This window comes from Trachypithecus francoisi, unplaced genomic scaffold, assembly GCF_009764315.1.
Source record: "Trachypithecus francoisi isolate TF-2019V2 unplaced genomic scaffold, Tfra_2.0 Lachesis_group3, whole genome shotgun sequence".
NCBI lineage: Eukaryota > Metazoa > Chordata > Mammalia > Primates > Cercopithecidae > Trachypithecus > Trachypithecus francoisi.
Window position 1 is genome coordinate 12,585,916 of NW_022681468.1, and position 22,553 is coordinate 12,608,468.

Sequence of the window (22,553 nt, forward strand, 5' to 3'; positions counted from 1 at the left end):
AAGGTGAAACCCCGTCTCTACTAAAAAATACAAAAAACACTAGCCGGGCGAAGTGGCGGGCGCCTGTAGTCCCAGCTACTCGGGAGGCTGAGGCAGGAGAATGGCGTAAACCCAGGAGGCGGAGCTTGCAGTGAGCTGAGATCGCGCCACTGCACTCCAGCCTGGGCGATCTCAGCTCTGTCTCAAAAAGAAAAACAAAAAACAAAAGGATTTCAGGATGCCAGAGCTAGAAGGCACCTTAGAGAAGGAGGAACCATGAGGTGGCCCTGTCATGTGACAGATATGCACAGTGAGGGTCAGTGCACTGAGCTGAACTTTGCACAGCCACTTAGCTGATGCTGGGAACAAGACACACAAGGCTCTCTATACACCATTACCGTGTCCTGCCTCTGTTTTTATCACTTTTTTTTTTTTTTTTTTTTGAGACGGAGTTTCACTCTTGTTGCCCAGGCTGGAGTGCAGTGGCCCGATCTCAGCTCACCGCAACCTCTGCCTCCCGAGTTGAAGCGATTCTCCTGCCTCAGCCTCCTGAGTAGCTGGGATTACAGGAGCGCAACACCATGCTTAGCTAATTTTTGTGTTTTTTTTAGTATAGGCAGGGTTTCACCATGTTGGCCAGGCTGGTCTCAAACTCCTGACCTCCGATAATCCACCTGCCTTGGCCTCCCAAATTGTTGGGATTACAGGCATGAGTCACTGCACCTGGAGCTTTGATGACTTTTAAGTGGAACTTCCATAGTATAATCATGGGAGCAGTAACTGTATAGCTAAAGAGCATTCTCTGTAAATAAAAGTACACTCTGCATTGACACTAACCTGTAATATCAATGTTCATTTTTTTCTATTACTATTATGTTTTTGTAATAGTACATCGGTTCTCTTTCCCTGACGTCTAGTCAATAAATTTATTTCTAAATTTATTTCTAAATTTTGAATGAAGTTGGGCATATATCCAACGACCAATTAAAATTTGGAATACATATAGTTTGGATGTTTGTCCCTGCCCAAATCTCATGTTGAATTGTAATCCACAATGCTGGAGGTGGGGCCTGGTGGGAGATATTTGGATCATGGGGGCTGATCCCTCATGGCTTTGTGTTTTCTCTGTGATAGTGAGTTCTCGCAAGATCTGATCATTTAAAAGTGTGTGGCACCTCCCCCAACCCTACTCTCTCTCTCCTGCTCCTGCTTTTACCATGTGATGTGCCTGCTCCTGCTTTGCCATCTACCAGGATAATAAGCCTCCTGAAGCTTCCCCAGAAGCAGATGCCACTATGCTTCCTGTGAAGTCTGCAGAACTATGAGCCAATTGAACCTCTTCTCTTCATAAATTACCCAGGCCCAGGTATTTCTTTATAGCAATGCAAAACGGCCTAAATCAGATCCTAAAAGGGACTCCAGCACAGAGTTTTTGCAAAAGAATGCATTCAAGAAACTTTATTCAAAAATGCCCATGCATTCACTAAAATATGTTTAAAAGAAAATCTAAATACTGTTAAAAAGTCTGTTCCAACCAAAAGGTTCAGGTGTCCTATATGAAATAGCTAACTTGTAACTATGGTTTGGGTATCCTGGCTGAATCATTTATACCTTGATATAGTCTCTTATCAAGGTGATTTTTATGGTACCCCTTTCTTAAATATTTAAGCTAAAAGAAAGACTTCAACAAATCAAACAAGATACAAATAGCACATTAAAGGAATCATGGGGGAAAAGGAGAACGGAGGCCCTTTATAACTTCAGCTTCAAGACATAAGTATAGGCCGGGCGCGGTGGCTCAAGCCTGTAATCCCAGCACTTTGGGAGGCCGAGACGGGCGGATCACGAGGTCAGGAGATCGAGACCATCCTGGCTAACACGGTGAAACCCCGTCTCTACTAAAAAAAATACAAAAAAAAAAAACTAGCCGGGCGAGGTGGCGGGCGCCTGTAGTCCCAGCTACTCGGGAGGCTGAGGCAGGAGAATGGCGTGAACCCGGGAGGCGGAGCTTGCAGTGAGCTGAGATCTGGCCAGTGCACTCCAGCCTGGGCGACAGAGCGAGACTCCGTCTCAAAAAAAAAAAAAAAAAAAAGACATAAGTATAGTCTGTAAACCTCTCCAGTTTATTGAACTCACAATTCTGGGTTCCATGCTACCACTTATTTCTTAACGTGACATCAGCTGTACCCATCTTTCCGCACACTGGGTGATTAAATACCATATCCTTAAGCTAGGTGTTTAAAGGGATGCCTTCTTAGAGACAAATTCCCTAAATGTAAACATTTCATAGAAAAAAATTAGATTTCAGATATTAGTGGGAGCCATTTAAATGTTTCCTGTTGATTCACTAAGGTTACAATGCCTTTGCCAAATGTAAGCTATTCTATATAAACTAACATAACAGAGTCACATGTGACAGTAATACTCTTTAATTTATAATATTTTCTCATTATAGACATTTTCTATTCTTCGGAAAGTACTTAAGTGGGAAGGAAAGTGTGTTGAGAAAAAGAATGGGATAATACACTCAGTCTGACATCACTTGATTACTTACAAGGTAGCCTTCCGTGGTTGTGTATCTTTACTTCCACTGCTCTTGGGATCAACTGAGTTACCTGTCCCACGGGAAGTACTTGGTAAGGGAGTATTAGGGGAAAAGGAAGGTGGAACACTACTGGCATTACGAGTCCGGAATGAATCATCTGAAAGTAATACATATAAAGTCAGACATATCAAATACACTAAGAAAGAGGGTAACCAAAGAGAAGAAAAGGTTAATGATAGCTGATTTTTTCACTTTTTAAGTCAATTTTATGAGGGTAAAATTTACATACAACAAACCGCAAAAAGTTAAGGTTTTGACATATGTACACCCCCATGAAGTCATCACCACAATCAAGATGCGAACATGTCTATCACTATGAAACAGTCCCTCATACCTCATCACAATCCTCCTCCGCCCTCTCCAAACCACTCCTGTCAATTATAAAATAGTTTGTATTGTCTAGAATTTTACATAAATGAAAACATACAGTATATACTCTTTTCTGTCTGGCTTCTTTCATTCAGCATAATTTTGAAATTCATTCATGTTTCATTCAATACTTCATTCCTTTCTATTTCTGACTGGTATTGTGTGAATATGTCAAAATTCGTTTACCCATAATATCTGTTGATAGACATTTCTACTTTTTTCCAGTTTTTATATATTACAAATAAAGCTGCTATGAACACTGATGTACAAGTCTGTGTGTGGACACATGTTTTAGTTTCTTCTCAGTAAATGCGTAGGAGTGGAACTGCTGGGTCATATACTAAATACATATTTAACTTCACAAGAAACTGCCAAATTGATGTCCAGAATTTCTTTTCTTTCCTGACATTTCTGCCAGGAACATATGAGTATTCTGGAGAGTTACTCCACATCCTCACACACACTTGATATTGTGAGTCTTTCTAGTTTCAGACATTCTAGCAAGTGTGAAGTAGCACCTCCTTGGGTGCTTTTCTTACTGCTGTTAAATTTCCATTTCCCTAATGATTAGGATGTTAAGCACTCATGTACTTACTTGTGTATCTTTTGTGAAGTTCATGTTCAAACCTTTTTCCCATTTTAAAATTGGTTGCCTAATTTTTGTTAAGACATCTTTGTATATTCTGGATACAAATTCTTTGGTATATATTCTATGAATATTTCCTCCATATCTATGCCTTGCTTTTGATTTTTTAACGCTCTACTTCAAAGCCCAGATGCTTTAATTTTGATTAAGTCCAGTATGTTAATATTTTTGTTTTATGGTCAAGATAAATCTTTGTGTATTCCAAAATCACAAAGACTTTCTGCTATATTTTCTTTAGAAAATATAGACGCTTTTATGCTTAGGTTTACAATACATTTTGAGTATAGTATAATTTTGTGTATGGTGATAAGACTTGAGATTCACAGGAACGGAAAATCAGATACTGCATGTTTTCACTTATAAGTGGGAGCTAAGTAACGTGTACATGTGGTCACAGAATGTAGAATACTTGTCACTGGAGACTAGGAAGGGTGGGAGTGTCAGAAGGGGTGATGGATGAGAAATTGCTTAATGGGTAAAATGTACACTATTAGGTTACACTAAATGCCCAGACTTTACCACTATGTAATATATCCATGTATATCCATGTAATAAAACTGTACTTGTATGCCTTAAATTTATGCAAATTTAACAAACAATTAAGGTTTAGGGTTTTGGTTTTTGTTTCTTTAATATGGATATCCAGTGGTTCCAGTGCCACTTTTTAAGTAGACTTTATATTTTACAACAGTTTTAAGTTTACAGCACAATTGAGCAGAAGATACAGAGATCTCCCATATCTTCCCAGTCATACACAGCCTCCCAACTTCAATGTCTCCCACCAGTGGTACATTTGTTGCACTGATGAACCCACATTGACACGTCATTACCACCCAAAGCCCACAGTTCACATTAGGGTTCACTCTTAATGGCGTACACGCTATGAATTTGGACAATATATAAATGACACGTTTCTATCATTTTGGTATCATACAGAGTGTTTTCACTGCCCTAAAAATTATCTGTGCTCCATCTATTCAATTCTCCTTCCCCCGAACCCCTGACAACTACTTATCATTATACTGTCTCCATAGTTTTATCTTTTCCAGAATGTTACATAGTTGGAATGTTACCTTTTCAATTTGCTTCTTTCACTTAGTAGTATGTATTAAAAGTTCCTTCATGTCTTTTCATGGCCTGATAGCTCATTTCATTTTAGCACTGCATAATATTCCACTGTCTGGATGTACCACAGTTTGTTTATTCATCTACCTACTGAAGAACAACTTGTTTGCTTCCAAATTTTGGCAGTTATGAATAAAGCTGATATAAACATTCATGCTCAGATTTTTGTGCGGACATAAGTTTTCAACTCCTGTGGATAAACACCAAGGAGCATGACTGCTAGATCATATGGTAAGAATATGTTTGGTTTTGTAAGAAACTACCAAACTGATGTTCCATAGTGGCTGTACCATTTTGTATTGCCACCAGCAACGAATGAGAGTTCCCGTTGCTTCACATCCTCACCAGCATTTGTTGTCAGCGTTTTGGATTTTGACCATTCTAATAGGTGTGTCATGGGACTTCATTGTTTTAATTTGCACAAACCTGATGACATATGATGAACACCTTTGCATATGCTTATTTTCCATTGACATATCTTCTTCAGTGAGGTATCTGTTCAAGTCTTTGCCCATTTTCTAATCAGGTTGTTAGTTTTCCTACTGTTGAGTTTTACAAATTTTTTGTATATTTTGGATAAAAGTCCTTTATCAGATTATGTGTTTTGCAAACATTTTCTCCCAGTCGGTGGCTTGCCTTCTCATTCTCTTGACAGTATTTTTCAAATAGTAGTTCTAATTTTAATGAATTTCAGCTTATTCTTTATTTCATAGATTGTGCCTTTGACACGGTATCTAAAATGTCATTACTGTAAGCAAGGTCATCTATATTTTCTCCTATGTTATCTTCTAGGAATTTTATAGTTTTGCATTTTACATTTAGAACAGCGATTCATGTTTGAATAAATTTTTGTGAAGGGTGTAAAAGATCTTTTTTTTTTTTTTTTTGCATGTGGGTGTCCTATTGTTCCAGCTGCATTTGTTTGAAAAGACTATCTTTTCTCCATTGTATTGGCCTTGTTCCTTTGTTAATGATCATGTGACTACACTTACATGGATCTATTTCTGGGCTCCCTATTCTGTTCCTTCAATCTGTTTGACTATTCTTTTGCCAATACCACACTGTGATTGCTGTAGCTTTATAGTAAGTCCTGAAGTCAGGTGTTGTCAATCTTCTAGCTTTGTTCTTCTTAATTATTATGTTGGCTATTCTGGGACTTTTCTTCTCTAGGTAAACTTTGGAATCAATTTGTTGATATCTACCAGATAACTCGTTGGGATTTTGACTAAGACTGCATTTAGTTTATAGATCAAGTTGGGAAGAACTGACATCTTGACAATATTGAGTCTTTCTAGCAATAAACATGAGATATCTCCTTCTTTATTTAGTTCTTTGATTTCTCCTATCAGAGTTTTGTAGTTTTCCTTATATAGATCTTGTATGTATTTTGTTAGAATTATGCCTATTTCATTTTTCTGAGTGCTAATAGTAAATGGTATTTTGCTTTTAATTTTAAATTCCTAATTGTTCAATGCTGGAATACAGGACATATTGAACTTTGCACACTAACCTTACAGAATATTAACCTTATATTCTGCATCCTTACCATAATCACTTCTTAGTTCCAGAAGTGTTTTTGTCAATTCTTGTGGATTTTCTACATAGATAATCATGTTATCTGTGACCAAAGACAATCTGAGTTCTTCCTTCCAAAATCAGTATCTCTTTTCTTTCCTTTTCTAGAACTTCCAGTATGATGGTAAAAAGGAATGGTGACAGGAGGACATCATTGTCTTGTTCCTGATCTTAGGGGGAATGCTTCTAGTTCCTCACTACTGTGATGTTATCTGTAGGTTTTTTGTAGATTTTCCTTATCAAGTTGAGGAAGTTCTCTATTCCTAGATTACTCACGGTTTTTATCATGAAGAGGTGTTGGGTTTGGTAAAATGTCTTTTCTTCATGTATTACTATGATCACGTGATTTTTCTTCAGTGGCCTGTTAATGTGATGTATTACATTAAGTGTTCTTCAAATGGTGAATTAGTCTTCTACAACTGGTATAAATCCTACTCAGTTTTGGTGTATAATTCTTTTTATATACTGTTGGATTTGATTTGCTAATATTTTTTGACGATTTTTGCATTTGTGGTCATGAGAGATGTTGGTATGTATTATTCTTTTCTTGGAATGACTTTGTATGATTTTGGTAGTGGGGTAATGTTGACCTCACAGAATGAGTTAGGGTGTATTCCCATTGCTTCTATCTTGTGAAAGAGACTGTAGATAACTGGTATAATTTATTCCTTAAATATTTGATAGAATTTATCAGTGAACCCATCTGGGCTAGATGCTTTCTGTTTTGAAAGATTACTAATTACTGATTCAATTTCTTTAATAGATATAAGCCTATTCAGATTGTCTATTCTTTTTTTTTATTATTATGCTTTTAAGTTCTAGGGTACATGTGCACAACATGCAGGTTTGTTACATACGTACACATGTGCCATGTTGGTGTGTTGCACCCATTAATTCGTCATTTACATTAGGTATATCTCCTAATGCTATCCCTCCCCCCTCCCCACAATAGGCCCCGATGTGTGATGTTCCCCTTCCTGTGGTCTATTTCTTCTTCTGTGAGTTTTGAATTATGTCTCTCTCTCCTTTTTTTTTTTTGAGATGGAGTCTCGCTCTGTCTCCCAGGCTGGAGCGCACTGGCACGATCTTGGCTCACTGCAACCTCCGCCTCCCAGGTTCAAGCAATTCTCCTGTCTCAGCCTCCCAAGTAGCTGGGACTATAGGCACATGCCACCACACCCAGCTGATTTTTGTATTTTTAGTAGAGATGGGGTTTCGCCATGTTGGTCAGGCTGGTCTTGAACTCCTGACTTCAGGTGATCCACCCGTCTCTGCTTCCCAAATTGATGGGATTATAGGTGTGAGCCAATGTGCCTGGATGAATTGCGTCTTTCAAAGAATTGGTCCATCCAGCACCATTTTAAAAAATATTATTCTATCACTATTGATTTATCTTGAAGCCTTTGTTAAAATCAACTGACTATATATGACAACATAGAACACAATGTCTCGATTATCAGAATTTTATAGTAATTGTTCAAATCAAACTTACATTTAAGTTCTCCAGCTTTTTGTTTTTCAAAACTATTTTGGCTACATTGGGGTCCTTTTGCATTTCAATACAGATTTTTAGAATCAGTTTATAAATTTCTGCAAAAAGACTACTAGAATTTTAATTAGGATTTCACTGAATCTCTGGATCAATTCAGAAAAAAACTGACATTGGAACAATATTAAATTTTCCAATCCATAAACATGTTATATTTCTCCATTTACTTAGGTCTTTAGCTTCTTTTAGCAGTATTTTAAAGTTTTTTATGCATCTCTAGCACATTTTGTTAAATTTGTCCCTGAGCACTGTTTTTGAAGATACTGTAAATGTTATTTTTTTAAATAAACTGTGTTTTTCAGAACAGTTTTGATTTACAGAATAATTGACACAACAGAATAAATAATTCTCATATATCCCCTTCACCCAATTTCCTCTATTAATAGCTTACATAAGTATGCAATATTTATTATATTTAATGAACCAATGCTGATACATTATTAACTAAAATCCATAGTAGTTGTTATTTTATCTAATAACAACTTTTTCTGTATCAGGATCCCATCCAGGACACTATATCACATTTACTTGTTAGTTCTCCTTAGGCTCTCCTTGGCTGTGACAGTTTCTCAGACTTTTCCGAACAGTTTTGAGTAGTATAACTGAAAACAGGCAGAAGTCCCCACACAATGAACAGTGGATTCGCGTTAAGTAAAAAGTATCCAATCTGGCATTCCAAGTTCTGATTCTGACCTTTCCTTACAGTTTTTGTTTGTCTGTTTTTGGGGTTTTTTTTGTTTCGTTTTTTGTTTTTTCTGAGACGGACTCTCACTCTCTCGCCCGGGCTAGAGTGCAGTGGTGCAATCTCGGCTCTCTGCAAGCTCCGCCTCCCAGGTTCACGCCATTCTCCTGCCTCAGCCTCCCGAGAAGCTGGGACTACAGGCGTCTGCCACCATGCCCAGCTAAAGTTTTTTGTTGTTGTTGTTGTTATTTGTTTTTCTTTTTTTGTATTTTTAGTAGAGACGAGGTTTCATCATGTTAGCCAGGATGATCTTGATCTCCTGACCTCATGATCTGCCCACCTTGGCCTCCCAAAGTGCTGGGATTACAGGTGTGAGCCACTGCACCCGACCTCTTACAGTTTTATCTAACACCACTCCATTATACCCACTCCACACTTCAGCCAAACTAGTCAGCTGTTGCTCCCTGAAAATATCAATGATCATCTTTTATTTATGACTGGTACTGTGAATGGAATGTTATTCTATACACATCTCTGCCTGCCAAAATTCTAGCACACCTTAAGGTTCATCTCAAATGACATAATCATCTTGAAACCTGTTTTGAGTCCCACAAATAAGATCTCTTCTCTATGCAAACATCTGAAATATTTGTTAAAAGATGTTCTGCTTCCATTTTCTCTTTATAGATGTGTTATTATATGGTAAAATTTTTCAGTTTCTATTTTAAGTAATAAATAACAATAATAAGCACCTTTTTCTAACCAAGAACTCTAGGAGGTATTTAATTCAACCTACAGTTCTCCCTCAACTGAAAATAATATTGAGACATTAAGATAGAATATTTTTCAAATATTTTAATAAAATATTTACTCTCACAATATAGTTTGGCTTTGTGTCCCTACCCAAATCTCACCTTGAACTGTAATAATCCCCATGTGTTGTGGGAGGGACTCGGTGGGAGGTAACTGAATCATGGGAGTGGATTTTTCCCATGCTATTCTCATGATAGTGAATAAGTCTCACAAGATCTGGTGGTTTTATAAAGGGGCAGTTCCCCTATATAGACCCTGCTGCTTGCTGCCATGTAAGACACATCTTGCTGTCCCTTTGCCTTCTGCCATGATTGTGAGGCCTCCTCAGCCATGTGGAACTGTGAGTCAATTAAATCTCTTTCCTTTATAAATTACCCAGTCTTGGGTATGTCTTTATTAACAGCATGAGAAGAGACAAATACACCTCATAAAACACATAACTTAAGACTTTGGATGTAAGTTTTAGGATCTGTGGACCATATCTACTCTCTTGGTTCTTAAAGTCACTTAAAAACTAGCAAAGTTAAAACTAAATAAATTAATGCACTTAATTAAAACTTTTAAAAACCACTTCTGAATCAATATTCTTAATGATTTAGACAAATTTCTTGACAGAAAATGTTACAAGATCATGAATAAATATGTTCATTACAGCTAAGTGAAGAAGTACCAAGAGAACAGGTGAGATCCACACAAGTCTGAAGAACCCCTTATGAACATCTATAATCATCTGCACCATTAGCTCAAAGTTAATTCCAACCGGTTTTGTACACTTAAGTTTTTAAAGTCACTCCATATTTTAAATAAAGTTCTTAAACTCTGAATGTTCCTTAGTGCCTCCTAAAGAATTCACAGTTTTACTGAGCTGAAAGTAATCAATGGTTTTATTATTTATAGTCCAAGATATGGGGAAAATTTTAGTTCATCAACTTTCTGTTGTTATCAAATTATTTCTTGTGATAATCATAGTCGACCTTGCAGAACCATTCTATATACTGTACGTGAATTGCCAATGCTTTAATGCTAGAAAGATTTTCTCTTCCAGCAAATGAAACAGTTTACAGAACAGCCAATGAGTATATATACATTTCCCATAAGAATTAAAAAGAAGGCTGGGTGCGGTGGCTCACGCCTGTAATCCCAGCACTTTGGGAGGCTGAGGCGGGCAGATCACGAGGTCAGGAGATCGAGACCATCCTGGCTAACACGGTGAAACCCCATCTCTACTAAAAGTACAAAAAAAACTAGCCAGGCGTGGTGGCGGGTGCCTGTAGTCCCAGCTACTTGGGAGGCTGAGGCAGGACGATGGCATGAACGTGGGAGGTGGAGCTTGTGGTGAGCCGAGATCTCGCCACTGCACTCCAGCCTGGGTGACAGAGCGAGACTCTGTCTCAAAAAAAAAAAAAAAAAAAAAAGAATTAAAAAGAAAAAGAAGACAGAATACTCAAAATATAACCTAAAATGAAAATGTAATTAAGCTCTTAAAAATTTCAGATCTTTGAGCAGATTCACTATGTACACTAAAAAAAACTACCATAGATTAATAGTAAAATTTTCAACCAATATTTCCAAAGTATAAAGTTAAAAACACACATTTAGCCACTAGTAATTTTAACAATATAGTCTACATTATTTATAGTATAATTCTATGCTCTGTTATATAAACCAGAGGCCAGCAAATTACAGTCTGTGGGTCAAATCTTGCCCACTGCCTGTTTTTGTAGATAAAGTTTTATTGGAATACAGCCATATCTATTCATTATGTACTGTCTATGGCTGCTTTTACTCAGTAACAGCAGAGTTCAATAACTGTGACAGACCAATTTAGCCAACAAAGCCTGTATGTTTACCCTCTGGCCCTTCAGGGAAATGTGCTGACCCTGCCACAGACTTCCAAATACATAATATTGTAAATGTTTAGCTGTTCATCTAGATTTACAGTGAAGTCCTGTTGTTTCTAACTTCCTTAAAAATTACTGCGAAACCTTTTTGTCTGTGCCTCGGTAAGCCTTCCCAGTATGGTAAAACATACCCTATCACTTCTGTTCTTTTTCTATTTTAAAAGTATTAAACTCTGAGTCTTGAACAGTGAAGACAAAATAGTTTAGTCAAATATTTTCTCAATTGCTAGACAAAAATTTAATTTCTTAGGGATCTGATAAAGATATAAATTTAGGAAAACACTGTATCTAGTACTAAAGAAATAGGTCATTTAAGGAAAATAATACTTTGTTAAATTTAGCAAATTTTTGAAGAACTTAGATTGCTACTTACCAGTTAGTGAAAGCACAGAAGTCTTTCCTAACCCTGAGACAGGTGTATATCCTGTTGTAGAACTTTTACTAGAAAACAACATGATTTAGTTTAAAATACAAAAACACACTTCTTACAATCTCAGTCATCTAACACTTGTGCTGTTTTAATCTTCTTTCTAATGCTTTGCTCTACTTACAAAACATTTGTTGCTTTCATTTCTCATTTTTTTAATATTCATGCCTCACAACGCTTACTTTGTCCATAACTTAAAAGCATGTCCTTAAACTTTTGGTTCATCAGAATTACCATTTTTCTTTTGAGGTTCAAGCAAGGCAGCTAAGATGGGTAACATTTTCTTGGAAATAAAACTTATCTTTAGTTATAATCTCTTTTTTCTATCTTGAGATCTCTATTGGCCAGGTACTTTTGATAGATCTTTTGATAATGCCCCGAAACACAGCTGAAATTCTATAAGAAGCTATCTTTAAAAGAAAAATATTTTTTCCTGAAACATGTAATTTATCTTGATAGACAAAGGAATAGCTTTAAAGATATTTGTTTTCTTAAAATTATTTTGCTTGTCAATTGACATACAGCTGTTTGTACAGCACATATAAAAAATCATGGTAATTTAATTTATATTGACTCTCTCCTCATCTTAACTGCTTGTAATTTTGTCTCCTAGGCTAAAGGGGAAACCAGACATTCATCTATTGTCAGGATAACTCTGCTGTGATCACTTTATCATATGAACATGCCAATGGCTTCTTTATAGACAGAAACAATATTAGTAGCAAAGCGATGTCTATACACATTTAGCAAATGGAGCATACTCATACCTATTAAAAGTTAAGTGGAATATGTGATATACTACTACCTCCCTCATGAAATAATATATGGATTCTATGATATTATTAAATAGTATCATGTCAGTATTCTTCCTAGAATGCCAGAATACCTATTTTGTGAAAACTGTTGGTCTCTTATTTTTAAATATAACAATCCCAGTTTTCAGAAGAAAACTGACAAAATATCAGCCTATTAAAAAAACCTCAAAATTCATTCTGATTTTTATAAAATGTGAACTCATATATATGAAGATGTGAATAAAGATAAAAATTATGTTAAAAATCGAAGAGCTGACAGATCATACCTAGCACATTTCTCTAAGTTGCCATATTTTGCATGAAAAGCTTGATTATTAAAAGACTGGCTTCGAATCAATTTGGATTTCTTGATTTCTTTACCTAGAGTAATAAGCAGAAAAAAGGAAAATGTATTCAGTTCATCCTCAGCTGCTCCAACCCCCATTTCCTCCCCAACTACCATCATTTTCAGTAAAACACAGATGGCTTTAGCCCTTTTTTTCCTTAATTTGAGGTCACTAAAGTATCTCTTACCCTTACTAGCAATTAAAAACTACCAAAACAACTAATGATAGAAGGTGAAAAGTGCTTTAGAATGAGATATATTATCCTATTGTATCTCATCTAATAGAGTGACTTTGCCAGCAATTAATTTTTATAAAAGGAAGAAAAATTATAAAAAGATATAAAAAGAAGTTATTTCTTACTTGTCGATGGGGTGACAGAAGAGGGTCCAGGAACAGAAATGGGAATGTTCTTGGGCAGACTTTGCGTTGGTGTCTTAGTGTCTCTACCTAAAATAAATTCTGCTTTAAGTTCTATAATTTCCTCTAAGTACTTATTAATCTCCATAAACATACAAGACAATTCAGACAATATGAATCACTATCCCTAGCTAAACAGCTTTCTTTTCCAAATATTCTTATTTGGTAAGATTTACATATTTCAATCTTTGTTATTCAGTGGTCAGTTTCACAATTTTACAGCTGTTATTAAACTTGAAACTTTTCTTTTGAAGGATCTGAATGTCCACTCTGGTTCCTGCCTTTCATTTATGTATTCTTAACATCTGTACCACGTTAAGCAGCCAATTTTCAAAAATGACTTTTCAAAAATGAAAGACAGTAAAGCAATTTTCCATATCAAATAAAAAATTCAGCATGGTCTTTCAGAATACCAGGATGCAACATTAATTATGTAACTAAGTGGTGAAGACATAGAAGAATTACTTACGTTTCTTTTCAAACATTTTATCACTCATGGGCCTTCCATCATTCTGTTGCTTTTCTTTCTCTAATTGTTCCTGTTATTAAGACAGTATCTTGCATTAAAGGTACAACTGAAGTAGGTTTAGAAAATTCTTCTGAGAAATTAAGCATTAGAGATTCAAACAAAGTTCATAAAAATGCCTAAAAGAAGTAGTTTTTTCCAGTGTTAGTGTCTAAAGAATTCAGGGTTCTTTCAGATTTGTGTTCTTTTCATATCTACAGAATTCTGCCCTTGGGGGTCTGTCAAGCTAAAACAATGAGTTTGGTATCGTTGTAATAATGACCCTTCATTTTCTAGATGGTATTTCCTAAATCGCATTAGTAAAATACCCCTTACTTTGGTCACTTCAATTTCAGATTGGTAAATGGCTAAATAATATCTTTCTTTAAAAAGACTGAAAGAAAAGAAAATGGTCTTGGATATTTTTAAATGCTTTACTTAAGTATAATATACATAGAGAGGCCGGGCACCGTGGCTCAGGCCTGTAATCCCAGCACGGTGGGAGGCTGAGATAGGTGAGTTATCTGAGGTCAGGAGTTTGAGACCAGCCCGGCCAACATGAAGAAACACCATCTCTACTAAAAACACACAAAAAATTAGCCAGGCATGGTGGTGCATGCCTGTAATCCCAGCTACTCAAGAGGCTGAGGCAGGAAATCTGGGAGGTGGAGGTTGCAGTGAGCCGAGCTCATGCCACTGCACTCCAGCCTGGGTGACGGAGTGACACTCCATCTCAAAAATATATATATATATATATATATATATGTATAAAGAAAGTGCACAAATTATAGGTGTACAAATTCATAGCTCAATGAATTTTCCCAAAATAGACGCACTTGTATAACCAGCTCCAATATCATGAAACAAAACACTACCAAAACAAAGGAGGCCCTTATGCCAACAGAACAAATAGGCAAGAAAATCAACAAACACAGGAATTTCTGAACAAACTTGGTATAACTGACATGCTAGAATACTACAGTCAACAAGTGGAGAACAAACATTCTTTTAAAATGCACATGTAAACTAAGGAAAAATATGGAGAAAATAAGATAAAGAATTTCCACATAGAAGTGGACTATATTTAAAAATCAAATGGAAATTCTGAAACAGAAATAAAGCATAAAACTGAAAAATTTCATTGGGTGGGATTAACAGAGTTATCCATTTTCTACACGTTTGCCTCTAGAATCTTGATCATATTAATCACAGTTATCTCGAAGTCCTTGTCTACTAACTCCAGTATCAGGACTATCTGTGGTTCTCTTTCTATTGTCTGTTTTTGTCTTGGGCTAGGTCATTTGGTCCTAAAATTTTTTGAGAGTCTTCCCTACAGCTTCTCCCACTGGCAATCCTGAATTCTAATCTTGCTTTGAAAGACTGCTGAAATAATAAACTTTGCTTTTCAGAGGATTTCCACTTTAAGCACACAAATTATTGGCACTGAAATAGAAAATACAAAAAGAATCAAATGGAAATTTTAGAACTGAAAAATATAATATTGGAAATAAAAAATTCACTGGATAGGCTCAGCAGCTGAATGGAGATGACAGGGAAAGGGTTGGTAATGCTGAAGTTACATCAAGAGAAATTATTCACACTGCGTAGCACAGAGTATTTTTTAAAATTGAGAAAGAACAAAGACTCGTAGGCCTACGGACAATAATAATATGTACAACTGGTAACCCAGAAATAAGAGAGAGAAAAATTGGAACAGAATATATATTTAAATAAACAATGACCAAATCTTCCCAAATTTGGGGAATGATATACATTTATAGATTCAGTAAGATGACCAAATCCAAACTGGATAAATTTCAAGTAAATAATGCCTTGACACATCAAAAGCAAGCTGCTAAAAACAAAAGATAAAAGAAAAAAAATTTAAAGTGTCCAGAGAAAAATAATGCTTCATACAGAAGCACCAACAATTCAAATGAGAATAGCTATTGTATCAGATGTTATGGGGGCCAGAAGACAGATAGAAACACATTATTAGAATGTAGTAAGGAAAAAGTTGTCAACCCAGACTTCTATACCCAGTGAAAATATCCTTCAAGAATGAAGGTAAAAATAAGGCATTTTAGATAAAGAAAAAATAAGAGAAGTTGTCACCAGAAGACCTGCACTTCAAGATTTGCTAAAGAAAATTCTTTTACCTTAAGGAAAAAGATACCAGAGAGAAATGTAGATCTTAAGCAATGAATGAAGAGCACTGGAAATGGTAAACATCTGAGTAAACTATAAAAGTTTACACTAAGAGTGTATTCTTCAAGATACATATGACAACTTAAAGCAAGATTATAACACTGTCTAATGGGCTCTTCAATGCAGATATAATTCATATGACAACTGTACCATGAAGAATGGGTGTTGAGGGGGTAAAGAGATTTGTATTATTGTTAAGTGACATGATATAATAATAACAATATGTAGACTGTAAAAGGTTAGGTATGGATATTAAAATCTCTAGGGAAACAAGCAAAAAAAAAAAAAAATTCCAAAAGAAAGGAGATATGAAGAACACAAATCACCAACACAAGAATAAAATGGTTATCCCCATAGATTAATACCATAATTAAAAGGATAATAGGAGAATATTACAAATAACTTCATGCCAACAGATTTGTCAGTTTAAACAACATGTAAACTGGGGTGGAAGAGAAGTAATTTACCAAAATTGACAACAGAAGAAAGAGAAGATCTACATTATCTAATGTCTATTAAGGAAATAGAATCGATTATCAAAATACTTTCCAAAATGAAAACTCCAGGCTTAGATAACTTCACTAGTGAATTCTATAGAACAGTCAAGGCAAAAAGAAAATCAATTTATACAAAATTGGTCAGAAAACAGAGAAGGTGGGAATACTATTCATCTTGTTTTATGAGGCCAGAATAACATTAATACCAAATCTGATCCCCAAAATGACAAAAAGGGGAATTATAGGCCAATTTCGCTATGAATCTATGAATGCAGATGCAAAATCCCTTAACAAAAACATTAGCCAAGAATCCAATAGAGAAAAAGGATAATAAATCATTGCCAAACAGGGTTTTTCTCCAAAATACAACATTGGTTTACCATTTGAAAAATCAGGGTAGTTCAGTGTATTAGCAGAATGAAGGAGAAAAACCAAATATCATTTCTAGATATAACAAAATGCAACAACCATTCATAAAAACTCTTAGCAAACTAGGAGTAAGAGGTAACTTCCTCAATCTGATAAAGGGAATCTACATAAAACCTATTTCTATCATCATACCTGATGATGAAAGACTGAACTGTTTCCCACTAAGATCAGTAAAAAGACAAGGATGCCTACTTCTAACACTTTAATTTTACTGGAGGTCTTGGACCTTGCGATAAGACAAAACAAATAAACAAAAGGCATAAATATTGAATAGAAAGAAGTAATATTGCTGTATTTAAAGAAGATATGATGGCTTACATATAAAATTTTAGTTTTAGAAAATCTAAAAAACAATTTCTAGAATAAACAAATTTATAAAGTTTATAAGACACAAGGTTAATATTAAAAAAAACAGTATTCTTATACTCCAGGAACAAAAACACTGGAAAGTGAAATAAAAAATGTATACTTCCATTTATAATAATGCCAAAAACATAAAATACCTAGAAATAAATTCTGGACTTCATATCAAAATGCAAAGGCCCTCAAAGTAATTTTAAGAAGGAACAAAGATAGAAAACTTACCCTACCAAATTTAAAAAACACTATAAAGTTACAGTGATCAAGACAGTTTGGTATTACTTAAAAGATAAACTTATAAATAAGTGGAATACAATAATAGGAAGTCAAGAAATAGACATATACGTGTACAACTAATAATTTTTTTAAGGATGCTAAGACAAAAGAAGGCTTTTCCCCATTGTTGTTATTCCAACAAATGGTGCTAGAATAAATGAATACTCCCTATGGAAAAAAAATAAACATACATTATATAAAAATGTACTTGAAATGAATCATAAACCTAAATGTAAAACCTAAAACGAAAATTTTTAAAAGAAAATAGAGGAAAAAGTCTATGATCTTAGGATAGACAAAGGATTCCTGGAACAAAAAAGAATTGTCAAAAAAAAGAATTGATAAACTGGGCTTCATCAAAATCAAATATTTCTGTTTTTCAAAAGACACCATGAATAAATGAATAGATAAGCCTCAAACTCCAAGAAAACACTCATAATATGTATATCGGTCAAAGAAATTGTATTCAGAATGGATTAAAAGCTCTCACTTCTCAATAATAATAAACAACCCACTTAAAATTCTAAAAACAAACTTTATCAAATAAGGGATAAAGATAGCCAGTAAGCAAAGACAAGATGCTTGACATCTTTAGGCATCAGGAATAGAAAAAGAGATTTAAGAAAAACAACGAGATACCATTACATACCCAATAGTATGGCTGGTAACTACAGCATAGACAATGTGGATGTAAAATGGTACAACCACTTGAAAACAGGTTTTTTTTTTTTTTTTTTTTTTTTTAGACAATCTCGCTCTGTCACCAAGGCTGGAGTGCAGTGGCATGATCTTGGCTCACTGCAACCTCCGCCTCCTGGGTTCACGCCATTCTCCTGCCTCAGTCTCCCAAGTAGCTGGGACTACAGGCACCCGCCACCACGCCCAGCTAATTTTTTGTATTTTTTAGTAGAGACGGGGTTTCACCATGTTAGCCAGGATGGTCTTGATCTCCTGACCTCGTGATCCACCTGCCTCAGCCTCCCAAAGTGCTGGGATTACAGGTGTGAGCCACCACACCCAGCCTTCGTTTTGTTTTGTTTTGTTGCTTTTTTTTTTTCTTAAATTAAGCATGCCATACAATCCAGCCATTCTATTCCTAGGTATTTACCCAAGAGAAATGAAAACATGTCTAACCAAGGACTTTTTCACTAATGTTCAAAGCAACTATATTTGTAATATCCCCAAATAAGAAGTAAGCCAAATGTCTATAAAGAGGTGAATGGATAAGCAAATTGTGATATTCCATAATATAGACTACTACTCAGAAATAAAAAGGAATGACTTCTTGATGCATACAACAATATGGATGAATCTCAAAGTAATTATGCTGGTAGAAAGATGGAGAACCAAAAATAGTATTAATACCTAATATATGATTCCATTTATATAAATTACAGAAATGCAAGCTAATCTACAGTTCAGAAACTAGATCATTGGTTGTTGGGGACTAGAGTAGAATACATGGATTACAAAGGGGCAGAAATCTTTAAAGGGATAGAAATGTTTCATATTTTCATTGTGGTGATGGTTTCATCAATATGTCAAAACTCATTGAATAGTACACTTTAAATGTATGTAGTTGTCAGTTACACTTCAGCAAAGTAGTTTTTTTAAAAGGCTCTCAAATATAGTTTTCTTTCTAGTTCATAAAAAAACAGATTTCAAAAAACTGGAACTGTCATTTAAGAAGAAAAAAGAGTAATGTGAAATGGTGAGATGGAAAGAAATGATTAAGTTTAATAACAAAACACAGTTTTATTAATCAGAAAAGAGTACATGTGTGTGCATATGAAAGCAACATACCATTTCCAAAAGAAGTAGTTCTTCTCTTTCTTTCTCTTGATCCAACAAATCTTTCTCATAAAACTTTTTCTGAAACTGTTTAAAGTTTAAAATGAAATTGTGAAATATTAGTGATGAGTTTCTGCCAAGTTTAAAATATTCCTTTCAATAGAAGTGATATGGTTTGACTCTGTGTCCCCACCCAAATCTCATCTTTTAGCTCCCCTAATTCCCACATGTTGTGGCAGGGACTGGGTGGGAGAGACTGAATTATGGGGGTGGGTCTTTCCCATGCTGTTTCATGATAGTGAATGAGTCTCTCAAGATCTGACGGTGTTGTAAGGGGGAGTTTCCCTCCCTCTTTGCCTGCCGCCCAGATGTGACTTGCTCCTCCTTGTTGTCTGTCATGATTGTGAGGCCCCCCCAGTCATGTAGAACTGTGAGTCCAATTAAACCTCTTTCTTTTGTAAATTGCCCAGTCTTGGGTATGTCTTTTTCAGCAGCATGAAAATGGACCAACACAATAAGGTAAAGAGAGTATACTTACAGCATCCATAGACATTTCCATTCTGTCCAACTCTAACACAGTCTATAAGGAAAGTTTTTTAAATTATTCTAAAGTAATTAAATTAAAACAACCAATCATTTCCCAGCAAGTTACTTTGCAGAGGCAGGTTCAAATAGGAGATTTCTGCACCATGGGGTAGATTAAGTCAGAAAACTCTAAAGTTCTGCCCAATTCTACATTGTACTTATAATCAACCTTTATACAACAATGCCAGGGTCAATTTTAACTTTTGAAAGTTTTTAACCTCAAGAAGACCAAGTCTACAGGCATACTTCCAAATGCATATAATCTAATTTCTAGTAACTCCCAGTGCCAATTTTTTCTGAATTTTCAGAAACATAATGTAGCTTTTGAATTTTTAAAAAGTCTTTTAGCTATATGTGAATGAAACAAGCCATTATTTGGCTGGATAATCCTTAGTTCCCTCCTGTAGAAATTTTCTATCTGCTCTAAAAATATTCTCTCAATTTACTATTTGTCTTTTGGAATACACTAGTTTGAAACAAATTATTCCAATCAAAACAATGGTCAATCTAACCCAGGGTTCTGTCTCTGACAGAGGGCAGTACTTCTAAAACTTACTCTACACGAGTAACCCTAATGGCCAAAATAAAGTACATTTGGATATGCATATGCCCAAAACTATCCATGACAAACATAAAATTTAGTGAAAGTTTTTTCTGCTGAAATTTATGAAACATTCATAATGTATGCCATGAAATACTCTCTATTTAAATAAAGTTACTTTCCATATTGAAAAACTGATAAAACTATTCAATTTTTATCCAAAAGTTTTGTGTAGCTTTCTGGGAGTTTTCCATACTAATGTCTCATTATACTACAGAATTTCCATAGGACAGACTGGCTTCATTATATGCAGCATACTGAAAATAAGAGCTGTACTCCAGAATAATCCACTATAGACTAATAATCCATTAATTTAATTACATCATTGTTACACCTGTATAGGGTTAGCTTATATTGTCTCTTGAATTAATAAATTATTCTGGAAAAGTAATTAGCCCTCTCATGTCTATTATTTTGACAAGTTAACTCCATTGCCTAAACTTCTATACTTTATTTATTTATTTATTTATTATTTATTTATTTATCTATTTATTTATTTTTTGAGACGGAGTCTCGCTCTGTCGCCCAGGCTGGAGTGCAGTGGTGCGATCTCGGCTCACTGCAAGCTCCGCCTCCTGGGTTTACGCCATTCTCCTGCCTCAGCCTCCCGTGTAGCTGGGACTACAGGTGCCTGCCACCTCGCCTGGCTAGTTTTTTGTATTTTTTAGTAGAGACGGGGTGTTTCACCGTGTAGGCCAGGATAGGCTCGATCTCCTGACCTCGTGATCCACCCGCCTCGGCCTCCCAAAGTGCTGGGATTACAGGCTTGAGCCACGGCGCCTGGCCTATACTTCAATATTAAACAGTAAGAAAGGAACTGTCTGGTAGAAACAAATGTGTGTGTGTGTGTGTGTGCGCGCGCGTGTGTGTGGGTGTACTTTTAGATTTAAATGCACGTCTAACTCTAGGTATTTCTGGTTAAATCAGTTAATAAAAGAAGAATTCACATTTCATTAAAATTAAAACTATACTAATTAATACTAAGTCATCAAATCACTTAATTAAAAGATTCCTCATGTGACATCTGGCAATGATTTCTAGAAAAAAAGAGAAAAAAAAATAAGAATTCTCTTTTTTCTCGCCACGTATGCTAATTTATTTATGACATTAATAAGGAAATTTCCCTCACTACAAATAAATGCTCAAAAACAATGTGTCCTGAAGTTTATATTCAGATTCATAAAAGTAAATTCACTTGAACTTATAAAAGATTAGTTATATATTCAGCATAAACAATTTTTGAACAATAAAAATTATTCTAAGATGTGGCTCACTAACCCAAATTTTTACTGTTTAGTTTTTCCAACATTTCCAAAGAATCCATATACTACGATCTCATGCTAAAACAAACAAAAAACTCATAGGATACAATCTTACATTATTTACAAAGATGCACTCAGAAGTAGGTAAGAGGTCTCTATCCTAGTCCTCCCGATTCTGCTACTTACTAATATGATCTCAAGTAGACACAATATTTCTAGGCACAGAACTTCTATAAAGTCAAATAGATCCCTGAATTAACTCGAAGGGCCCTTCCAGGGATAAGTTTCTATAAAATGTGACTTTCCCAATTTTACCAACAAAAGTTTCACTGGATTATAATCACTTATAAAGAAAATCTGATGAATAAAACATTCATTATTAATTGAATAGTGTTTATTGAGCACCTAACATGTGTCAAACATGGGCTTATATTACTAGTAATAAAAGTTTAATGTCTAGGTGCCCTTCGAAACTTTCATATCCAGTTGTAGCACATATCAACCAAATCATTTACTAATTCTTACAACTTTAGCAAGGATAAAAATATTTTAATATATTGCTATCCTGCCAAGCTGAAATAGTGAAGTTATGATTCTTACTACCTTAATACAAAAAAAAAAATGCAACATTCTGGCAAGAGTGATACTTACTCTTTTTACAATAGCCAGAACATCTTTATCTTTTTCTTGACACAGGAGTTTTCTCACACACATTTCTAACTGCTGAAGTAGATGCTTATCAGCAGGAATCTTCAGAGTAGATTTCACTTTGGGCAACAGGTAGCAAAGTTTCATTCTATAATAAAATAG

At 35.2% G+C, this 22,553-nt stretch overlaps 1 protein-coding gene across 1 annotated transcript in view; it reads right to left on the reverse strand.

Moving 5' to 3' along the window:
• PPP4R4 (protein phosphatase 4 regulatory subunit 4) overlaps window positions 1-22,553 on the reverse strand; it is a 107,281-nt gene that overhangs the window by 2,206 nt on the left and 82,522 nt on the right. The window contains exons 17-24 of the mRNA XM_033191478.1: window positions 22,395-22,539; window positions 19,834-19,875; window positions 19,308-19,382; window positions 13,699-13,768; window positions 13,173-13,259; window positions 12,753-12,846; window positions 11,618-11,685; window positions 2,534-2,681 (exon numbers count right to left, since the gene is read on the reverse strand). Coding sequence (XP_033047369.1) covers window positions 2,534-2,681; window positions 11,618-11,685; window positions 12,753-12,846; window positions 13,173-13,259; window positions 13,699-13,768; window positions 19,308-19,382; window positions 19,834-19,875; window positions 22,395-22,539 — 729 coding nt within the window. The remainder of the gene's footprint in view (window positions 1-2,533; window positions 2,682-11,617; window positions 11,686-12,752; window positions 12,847-13,172; window positions 13,260-13,698; window positions 13,769-19,307; window positions 19,383-19,833; window positions 19,876-22,394; window positions 22,540-22,553) is intronic.